The following is a 10,282-nucleotide window of genomic DNA, read 5'->3' as shown; positions in this document are numbered from 1 at the left end:
CAATCTTTTCCTTGTACAGCCTGCCAAAAATTCATCTTCCTAGAAAGGGCGATCTTGAGGAAGGAAGACTGCTGTGGCTCCTGCCTGCTCAGCGACCATAGCGACTGTCACGGGCACAAGGCAGGATACACAGCTCCTGCACAAAAATGACACGAGGGACAGGACACCAGGGAACTTGATAACCACTTTAAGATCACGATCTTGCCAAGACAGCAACTTCCCCAGAAAACTTTTTACACTGGTTCCACTTAAATCTGTCTATATAAAGGCTGCACAAGACACAATTGTGTCCTGCCTTAATTCAGTGCACACTGAATTACACACACATTCAATGCATGGGTCTGTATGCTATCAGTAAGCCTCAACAGCAACCAACCACATTTGTTTGTTTGTTTGTTTGTTTGTGAGTGGTTTCTTTCCGGCACAGCTCTGTATCACTGGAGTTAAAGGAAAGGTGTACACTGTGGACAGCAGGAGTGATAAATGCCTAAGTTGTACAAAACCGACTCCTTCTCCCCAAGAGTTTCAAACTTCCATCTCACGATACCCTGCAGGAATCACACAGAAATGCCCCCTGGCAGGATGGCAGCTGCAGTTCCAGTTCCAGCTCGCCTTGCCTTTGGGCTGGTGCTGACAAGTACCCCTGCATGCAGCCAGGCATTACACTGCAGCCACATAAACACAGCCCTCGATAAACACAAGTGAAACACTCACACTGAATAGTCCAAATCAGGGTAGTGTAAACTTTGTTTAAACACACTTCTTATGAGCAAGGGAGGCTTTACCAGTCTCTCACATTTCACAAGCGTGGATTCCTCCCCACCCACGGAACTCAAGGCTCAGTAAGCTCAGACTCTTCTGACTGCCTTTACCTACCTATGATTTCACTGGAGATTACCCAGGCAGAAATCTCTACAGAGAAAGCAAGAGAGCATGATGGCATTCCCTGTCTACCAAACTAAAAATGAAAACAAGATCCCAGAGAAAAGTCAATGGTTACTCCATGCTGATAAAAATTAATGTGTTTCCTAAACATACAAAATGAGTGCATTAAGACTGAACAGTTACTGCAAGCCAGAAACACCACCATTCCATCCCAATGTTCTATATTTCACTAAAGGGTTAAACATTTTCCTTATCTGTAGCATGAATGTGACTTCAAGTGTGGCAGCCGTGCTAACTCAGAAACGTGAAATGCAATGGGTCACACAAGTACCACTTCATTATTCTAAAGGGGCCGTCATGTTTTGGAAAACTGGCTGCATTTCAATGCTCTGTATGAAATAAACTCCCCTCCTTAAAAATAGTGCAAGCTAGCACTAGACAGTACTTTTTCATATCTTCACCTTAAGGTATTGCTAATCATATATAACAATGAGTATTTTGATAAAGTTTCACTTCAGCTTAAACCCTGAAGCAGTTAAAACCTCACTGATTCATGCGGCCCAACAAACTGCAGGAAATTAGTCAGAAACAAGGATAAACTCTTACCTCAATTCAAAATTTTTATCTCACCAAGCTCTTAAAAGTATGAATTTAATGCAGTAACAAACAGGAAAGACACAGGCATACATAATAAGTGTTCATAACAAAACAACATGGCATTATTTCAGTTAACTCACAAAAGTCTGTCAGCAGCTTAGTCTATAGGAGCCTTCTCAAATTGGCTCCATTTTAGATCCTAAACAAACAAATGATAATTAAAACATCTAATTCTTAACAAAGTTAATTTGACTGCTGTATTTCATAGGATGCAAATCTTTACCCTAAACTGTCTCTGAAGAGATATGGAAAAACAGTTCACAAGATTTCACAGAGGGAATAATAAGCAGCATTTTGGTTTTACTCAGTTTTGGAAAACTTCATTGTACATGAAGATTATGTTAGCCATTTGAGGGTATCAGTGTACACTGTGGAACAAATGGCTGATTTCAGTTGGTAACTGGTTCTTTATTAAGTTAAATGTAATTTTCATTAGAGATTGAAGAAACCCTTTTCCAATTACTACTTAAGGTTTTGTCTCTTCATTCCCACTTTTTTCTCTCTATGAAGATAGCTAGATTTAGAAACAGGATTTTAAATTGTTAGCCTGCAAAATAAAACATGACGAGTCTAAACCAGACCATTAACAATCCTGGTTTAAATATGAGAGCTTACATGCAATCCCTATGCTGCCAGGAAGAACCTTTTCTGTCTGTAGCCTGTGCAGGTACAAAAATGTTTAAAATGACAGAAGCATGGTTCTTCCAGCACTGATAACTCTGAATATGATGATGTAAAGAGCTGGCACATGGATTGTTTTAACTGTGTCTTCTCCAGTTTCACAGTTTTTTTGACAAAAATTTGATGAGGCCTTGCATCAAAGCTAACAGATCCTCAAGGTTTTGGCTAATTGCCTTAAAACATGTAGTGCGATGAACTGTATTTAAATGAGACGATAAAATGATGTGTTTTAAAAGCCTCAATGTTGCTCTGAAGGAGGAGGGGCCATAGGTATAGGGAATATAAATTTTCTTCTTAAGGTATATGCTGGTTGGGGCATTTGCTTCTTTGTCCCCGAAGGGTTAACACGTTTGGCCACATCTTCATTAACTTGTGTAAGAATTGACAAAATATCTTCACCCCTACAGGGAGAAGAAAAAAAAAATTAGTTATAGTGAACAGATGGCAATTCACTTAACATCTCCCTGATCAGCTAGAAGATAGAGTATGAACATTTAAAACACAAAAAAGAAAACACATACTTTTATCCAAACTTCTCTTTTGTCCTCATTTGAGTCATATTAAAAACAAAAGACCTTTTCTTGCTCTGTCTTGCTTAATTCAACCAGTAAAGAAAAATAGTGGAATAAAATATTTTTACGTATCACTCAATAAAGTGTGCTGTCTTAAAGATTATAGATGTGAGGTCTTGAGTGCTTTCTCACAATAAACTTCACATTCTACAGATTACATGTATGGTACTAGCAGAGTTAATATAAATTTATCAGTGTAAAATCATCACTTTAACTAATTCCATCCACCTTAGAACATGGGTGGGTGTTCCTAGATGAACTACCTTTGGAGAAGAAAGATTTAATCAGAGCACTAAGCCAAGAGTTTACCTTGGTACCAACAACTGTAGCTTGCTGCAGAGAGCCTGAATGTACCAAGTGCCCTCTACAGTGTGCCGGAAAGAGACACATCCGTCAACTGTGGCCATGCCCAGGAGGAAATCGGCCTCTTCGGGAATACTCTCACAAAGAGGAACTCTCTCTTGCACGGGAGACAGGTCAGGAGTTGCTCCATCAGTATCAACATAGACAGGACGCTGGATATTGTTACCCTGGCATGCTTGGATAAAGAAGAGTTTGGGTTTTGCAGCCAGCTGGGGACATTGTTTGGCAGTGAAGTGGGTGGTAAGCACGCGGATGGACACGAGTTTGTCATCTGTCCCATAGATTGCTCCCGACTTCCCGTGAGATAGAATACAACATATGAAACAGTTCCTGTCTTTGTGATCCTGCACATGCTGCCAAGTTTGCATGAGATTTATAATGCCCTCCGAGGTCAGATCCGTGTAAGTCCTCACATCCAGGCCAAGCCACGTGAATACTCTCTCCAGTTGCTCTGTAAATAAATGAAAGATAAAAGGAAAATTCGAGACAAGAGAAAAACATTTTATGAAGTCACCATGCAAGCTAATCTGGGCAGGGGAAACACCTTACACTCTGACACTTCTGCAGATTCCTCCTCATACTAGTACCAACTAAAGGTTAACTGGAATAAAAAAAGATGGCATCAGCTCAAACACAGAGTTCCTGGATTTTTCTAGACAAGCTTCAGAAAATAGTGCATACATTGTCATTGTAAGTGACCACACAAATGACACTTCAAAACACAAAGAATCTGCACTTCCCCTGTTTCAGACAAGATCTTTCAAAACTTTCCTCACATCATTATTTTCCAGTTGCAGTTTTGACTATTAAGAGTTCCATTCATAAGAAATAAATAGAAAAAACAGGACAAAGTTAGAAGTATGCGCAGCGTTGCTTGATTATGGAATTTTGCATTATATTAGGTAGAATGATAGTTTAATTTAGTTTAGTTTTAGTTTTTTGCTATAGCTGTAGATAAAGGACAAGTAAAAAGTGATTCTTAAAATTATTCAGAAATAATCCAACTGAAAAACCCTGTGGTTACTCATCCTTTAACCTCTCCTCTCCCAGGATACACAAATGACATAACTTAACACATATCAAGCATTTTACTCTTTTAGAATATTAACTTTCCATCGACAATAAAATATAGGGCACTCACCTGGGGAAACAGAGAGACTAATCCTCAAAATCTCATTTCAGTAACTTACCAGCATCTTTGCAAGAACCCTTCCTCTGAGAACTATTGAAGTTAACATTATTAATAATGAGACAAAATCCTCTGTGTGGCCCATCCATTTTGTAGCTTTTCATAGTCTGTAGAAAGGAGAAGGAAAAAAAGCTCACCGTTTTAATTAATTTATTCAGCTTACTCGTATTTCCTTAACATGTCTAAAAATTAGCATCCAGAAATAGAGGCATCTAAGACTGTGGGCTATTTTTGAACATCTGGAACTCAATGGTGCCTCCTTGTGTGAAAAAACACCAGTGAAACTCCAAGGACACTGTCACCATCCCATCGAACTGCAGAAGAAGGGTTCAGCATCTGGGTTCTGATCTGTGTGCAAAAGGCAGGACTCAGCAGCCAAACTCCACAGTCTGAGTTGGTGATGGGGACAGAAGACCCCAACTGTTTCCAATGCCAAAACAGTATTTTAGCTTCATGGCAGAGGGATCACAGTGAAACTATAGGATGTTAGACATCCGAGTTAGGTGTTTTTGAGAACAGTAATGAATACCTGGAGGAGGTGATTCAAACTGATCCACTGGAAAAGGATGCAAGCAGAACAGAAATCTCAGAAGTGCATAAACCTACTACACTGCAAGGTTTTTGGTTAAGATTTAAAATTACTTCCCACTGTTAAAAAAATAACATTTTTAAAGCTGAAAAGTACCAAACCTTCAAGTACCATCTATTTAAGTCCAACCTTGGGTTTAAATAAAAAAACTCTATCCACTGGAGTCCTTTCCTGCTCACTAGACAGCAACACACACCTCCTTTTGTGCATTTTAGGACAAAATGAAGGCAGCATTCCAAGTTCCTTTAAAAGCTTTGCAGCAGTCCAAACATCAGGTGATGAAAAGATATTACAGCAAAGAACTTCAAGAAATTAAATAGCTATAAACAAATGGAGCAATTTGCTCCTTCAATATCCCTGGTCATCACAAAGAAAAGGCCACAGGGAGAGTTCAGTGGTTACACTGCTCTGGTTGAAGAGTGCACATAAGGCCTCTAAGAAGAGATCTCACAAAAGAGATCTCTTCTCATGCACCAAGACCTCTGCCATAGCTTACTAAAAACTCTTGCTTCCTTTTAATCCTTCTCACAAGTGCTTTGCATTCTACCCCTTATGACTTCTAATTTCAAGATGCTCTAAGGCCTCTTCTAAGCCAGATTCAAAAAGTGAGAACTGTGAAGCTCCATTTGTCTCCGAGTCTTGCACATTCTACTGCCACCTCCAAAATGCACAACCTAGACAAATGCAAAATGTTTTGCCTTTATCAGGAAGAGGAACACATGTACTGATGTGTGAATAACTTCAGAGGTATTATGCCCATTTTGCCAACAACACACCTTTCACTATTGCGAAATTTCGGGCCTCTGAGGTTAAAATATTCTTTGAAACATTTCAATTTATCAGTCAAGTTAAGAAACTTTACAAGACACACAGATAATTCACAAGTCCTTGCATGATAAATGTCATTCAAGAGAGGATGAAAACCTCACACCCCCAGGTATTCAAAAAGGATTTAAGAGATAGTCTCAAACCTTGGATTCATTTTCTGCATTGCTGAATCCTCCATGCAGCTCCAGGTTTAGTTCAGGCAAGCCTTGTGCAAAATTAGCTGCCTTGTTATCTAGAAAAAAAAACCCAGCATACATATTTATGAGGAGAAATCCATTATTTGTAGATGCAGCAAAAAGGACTTTAGCAACAATACATCACTTTTTGTATTTGAAAAACTGTTTCACTCAAAGGAATAATTCCTCCATACAAGATAGCATGGACATGTTCAATTGTTCTATTCTGAACGTTTTCTGGTTATTTTTATTATATTTATTTTTGTGACAAAGGCAAGGCTTCTATTTTTATTGATATTGCAAAATAATGATACTCGTGATGCAAGGATAGTTTCTACCCAAGACATTCAAATGCATTTTTCATCTAGAAATCAGGTTAGAAATTACCTGTATTTAAGAAGAATCAGCATTCTTACTATTGAAGTTGTCATTCTTTACTTTTTTTTTCCCTGCTGAATCACTGATAAATCTCATTTTTTAAAATATAAAACCAGAAATCATCTGTATGCTCATAGCCCAGGTATCAGACACACATACACACCGTTTGTCTTGCCAGCCTTTAGCAGGCAACTGCCTTTATGTAGTGCACATTCACAGACCACAAAGTGCCTTTTACAGGACAGTCATCATCATCTCAGTACTGTTAGTGGGGAAAGGGAGAAGTGGCACATAACTACAAGTAGATTTTCAGTTTCCCAGCCTGTTCTGTATGTACCAGGCTGCTCTGTGTGGCCTCAGATATTCCAACACATCCCTGTATTTCAGGGATTCAGCTAGGAAATAACGCAAGCTAGGAATTGTTATGCCAGATTTATGCCACTCCAGCCCCTGTTTCAGCACTACACACATATGACCTTAAGTTCAGTAGCCCAGACCCATCCAGTGCTTCCTGCATTTTAGCAAACCTACTCCTAGACTATGAATTTCTCACCTTTTGCCTTTTTGTAGCAGTCTATTATCTCCAGGAGATCAGGTGAAACGGTCCCACAGATGTCCTTCAGTATCTGTACATTGTCTTTAGTTAAAAGGCCCTGCTTTTCCATTAAAGTCAGCAAATCCAAAGGAGACTGACAGGCAAAAGGAGAGAGTAAAATATAATTATTGTTCCTTAGAAATCACAACTCGCATCTCAGCCCTGCCTCAAACAATCACATTTTTATCTATCACATATTATCTGCTTTGCTCCCTACCAACACGGACCAGTCAATTTTATACCACTGTTAAAGCAGAAATGTTGCTTCATGGAAAGCCATTGGTTCTGGTTTTATTTGGTATGGTCTTGTTTAAATAGATTCACCCAAACCATGTTAATGACTCATGGCTTCAAGAAGGCTTGTTTGCTTGAAACAGTACCAATGACACTTGAATCTCCCTTGAATATGGCTCAAGCAAGGCAAAGATTTGATTTGTCACCTTTTTGTAATCTGATGCTAGACAGTGAACTGTCCGTGACTGACCTGGGCATGAAGGACAAAATTCTACTCTTGCCTGTCAACATTTTCCTTCTTGCTATCTCTATGAATAGAACCAGCCTCGTTGCCTATCATGCTCTGTTCTGCCAAACCCTTCTCACACTTTTCCTCCTATTTCCCGCCGTCCTTCCTCCCTTCCCACCATACACACATTTGGCTCACTCCTAACATACAGCAGTTATCCATCGCTTTGGAAGATGGTTTTGCAGGAGGAATGTGATTTCCTTCAACATTTCATTGGTGATGTTCTCTGACAATTCATACAGCATCTGCCTGTAACAGAGATGCAGTGAGATAAAAGTGAAACAGAAGATGGTAAAAAAACCAAAGGCAATCTAAGAATTTAAAGATGGAAAGGAAAACAGTATGGCATAGATAGCCGTAATGGAGGGAAGGGAATTCCACTGCAAGCTTACCTGTATGGAGATACTCTTCCCTTCTCAGGCAGAAGTTTTTGTACTTTTGCCTTGGTGTAACCAAGTTTCTCGAGCAAGGAGTGACATTTAATTCTATATAAGAGTTCAGCTAGAAGGAAAGTGTCTTCTGCATTCAGATATTCTTGAGCCATAAGAAGCTTGAAGATGTCTGCTGCTGACTTCACACCTTCTAGTTTACCGAGGCAGAGCAAGTCAGTACAGAGAAATTTTAAAGCTGCTACATCTTCAGTCACCAGATTTTCACTAATAAGTAAAAGCTGCTGATGGAATTTCAAGCTGACATCATTCTCCATGTTGCTGGAACCAACAGTCTCTCTGCCTGAAAGCAGAAAACAAACACTAGTAACACTTGAATCTTCAATACAGCAATCCTTCTACTAAAATTTTACCCAATGACTGTTTGGAAGTCCTAAATTACCTTTTAATAAATAAAGGTTTTAAATAAATTTGAAATATACTTCCTTCTCTAAACACAAGACCACAAAAAAGACCAGATTTGGCAGAAGCTTTGAACAACTCAGTCTATAATTGAAGTTAGCCCTACTCTGAGCAAAAACCTGTGCTAGATGACCTCAAGGTCTGATTTTTCTTTTAAACATTTTCCATGTTCAGATCTCTTTGCTTCTCTCCATTGTATCTGGGAGGAGTCCCTGCAGTAACTTACTACAACTGTTACTGGAGATAGCACAGTGGTTCATACATATTCCTAGATCTGCAGTCCACGTGTTTCTTGTTCTCTGGCTGTAGCACGGAGGCGTTCCTCTGTTACAAGGCTGACACCCAAGCTGAAGCTGTGGACTATTTATCCACACCCAGCTATAACTTGCTTCCAGGTTGTATCTGACATTTGGCAGAGAAAAACCCTTATAAGCCTCCCTTTCAAGTACATGGCAGTTAAAATGTAATAGTACTCAATGCTCAGCCTAAATAGACTCTGCACGAGCAACTCACTCTTACTGAGGTTTACTAGAGACTGATCAACTTTCCACTACACCAACTTCTTCCATGTCGCCTAGGCAGTTTTATTCTGCCCGTGGAAGGTTAAATAGGTAAGAAGGTGCCTCAGTGCCTTCTGGCTGGTAGGGTCTTCAATCTTTTGTTTAGAGCAGCTGGAATTAAAAGTTTCTCCTTGAGGCAGCACAATCAGTGCAGGATCTGCTGGCTGCCCAGGCTCGGCGCGGCTCACCCGCACATCCACAGCTGGACCGAGCAGGGCATCGACACAGAAAAGTAAGGAAACCGCATCTCTGATGTATGCTTTCAGATACCGCCTCAGGAAGGACAATGGTATGAAACAAGCAGGATAAGGACTGTAAGATTACCTTTTCCTTTTTCTCTAAAGTTTTAGCCACCGGAGCGCTTCCCCGAGGGTTTCGATACGCGCGAAGCGGCGAAGGCGCCGCAGGTGCCGGAAGCTCGGCCCAGCCCACGTGCGAGGGGCGGGCCCCGCCGGCGGCGCGGGCAGTGGCGGCAGCCGCACGGACAGCGAGCGGGAGCCAGGTGGGCTCCGGGCTGGGGAGATGGAGCCCCCTCCGCTCCCTCTCCCTTTCAGCCCCGCGTTCTGGTACCCCTTACACGAATTCCAGTCCCGATCCCTCTCCCGGGCCCGCTGCTCCTTTCGCGGTCCCTTCTGCGGCTCGCCGCGGGCGGGCCAGGCGCGCTCAGTGCCCGCCCGAGGCAGGAGGCAAGGGGGCGGTGTCAGCAGCAGGGCGGAATGGGAGAGCGGGTGACGCGAGGGAAGGAGCAGGGGCTCGGCCGGGGAGCGGGGCACGGCCGGCAGCGCCTGTCAGGGCTTTCACCGAGAGCGGCGGCGCCGCCCTGCCCCGCCCGGGAAAGCCCCGGCCGGAGCCCGCCCGCCCTCAGGGCCCGGAAGCTCCGGGAACGCTGCCAGGGCCCGGAGAAAAGCTTCAGGCAGCGCCTCGGGTACGAAGTGCAAGACGTGACCCGTAATTCGCCCCGCTTTTGCTGCCAAGCCATTTTAAAGCGGGCCGCATCGCAAAAAGGCCTCAAACATTTTAGGCACATTATTTTAGTTTCTCCACTGGAATGAAGCTTGAAGAGCAGTGCCTGTGGGAGGGGGCTGCAGTACCGTTTGTATGGGGCTCTGTGTGTCCGCTGCAGTAAAGGGACGAGGAGGAAGGTGAGCAGACCCTGCTTAGGGCGGGCTCCTCGGGGCCTTCAGCATCCCCGGGGTCACCTGTATCCCCCACAACCTCGGGCCAGTGGAGACAGGATGGGAAGTGGATCCTTGCTCATGCCAAAAGTTGTTGTCCAACACACCAAGAGCAGCCAAGTTACCTGCTGAAACTATAAGGCTTGCTGTCCTTTAAGTCAACTCGTTTTCACAGAGCTGTAAACTTCACAGCCAAATTTAAGAAGTTATAGAGATCTGCAGGATAAACAGATACCAAGAATTTCAGTTATTCTGTGGTC

The 10,282-nt window shown here is 42.2% G+C and overlaps 1 protein-coding gene across 4 annotated transcripts in view; it reads right to left on the bottom strand.

Annotated features, from left to right (window-relative positions):
* Nucleotides 1-167: 167 nt before the first annotated feature.
* Nucleotides 168-10,282, bottom strand: part of CASP10 (caspase 10) — a 12,754-nt gene continuing 2,639 nt past the window's right edge. The window contains exons 2-9 of one of the 4 annotated variants that reach the window (XM_063400266.1): nt 10,148-10,238; nt 7,829-8,168; nt 7,586-7,685; nt 6,872-7,007; nt 5,908-5,996; nt 4,349-4,454; nt 3,105-3,609; nt 168-2,624 (exon numbers count right to left, since the gene is read on the bottom strand). In XM_063400266.1, coding sequence (XP_063256336.1) covers nt 2,462-2,624; nt 3,105-3,609; nt 4,349-4,454; nt 5,908-5,996; nt 6,872-7,007; nt 7,586-7,685; nt 7,829-8,142 — 1,413 coding nt within the window. In that variant the 5' untranslated portion in view covers nt 8,143-8,168; nt 10,148-10,238 and the 3' untranslated portion in view covers nt 168-2,461. Of the gene's footprint in view, nt 2,625-3,104; nt 3,610-4,348; nt 4,455-5,907; nt 5,997-6,871; nt 7,008-7,585; nt 7,686-7,828; nt 8,169-9,171; nt 9,504-9,938; nt 10,113-10,147; nt 10,239-10,282 lie in introns of those variants that run through there. The other 3 variants (XM_063400270.1, XM_063400268.1, XM_063400267.1) reach the window with 3 other exon arrangements.

The sequence above is a fragment of the Prinia subflava genome, chromosome 6 (assembly GCF_021018805.1).
Source record: "Prinia subflava isolate CZ2003 ecotype Zambia chromosome 6, Cam_Psub_1.2, whole genome shotgun sequence".
NCBI lineage: Eukaryota > Metazoa > Chordata > Aves > Passeriformes > Cisticolidae > Prinia > Prinia subflava.
The sequence above is the reverse complement of the archived record's forward strand: the minus strand, read 5'-3'. Positions and strand labels throughout refer to the sequence as shown.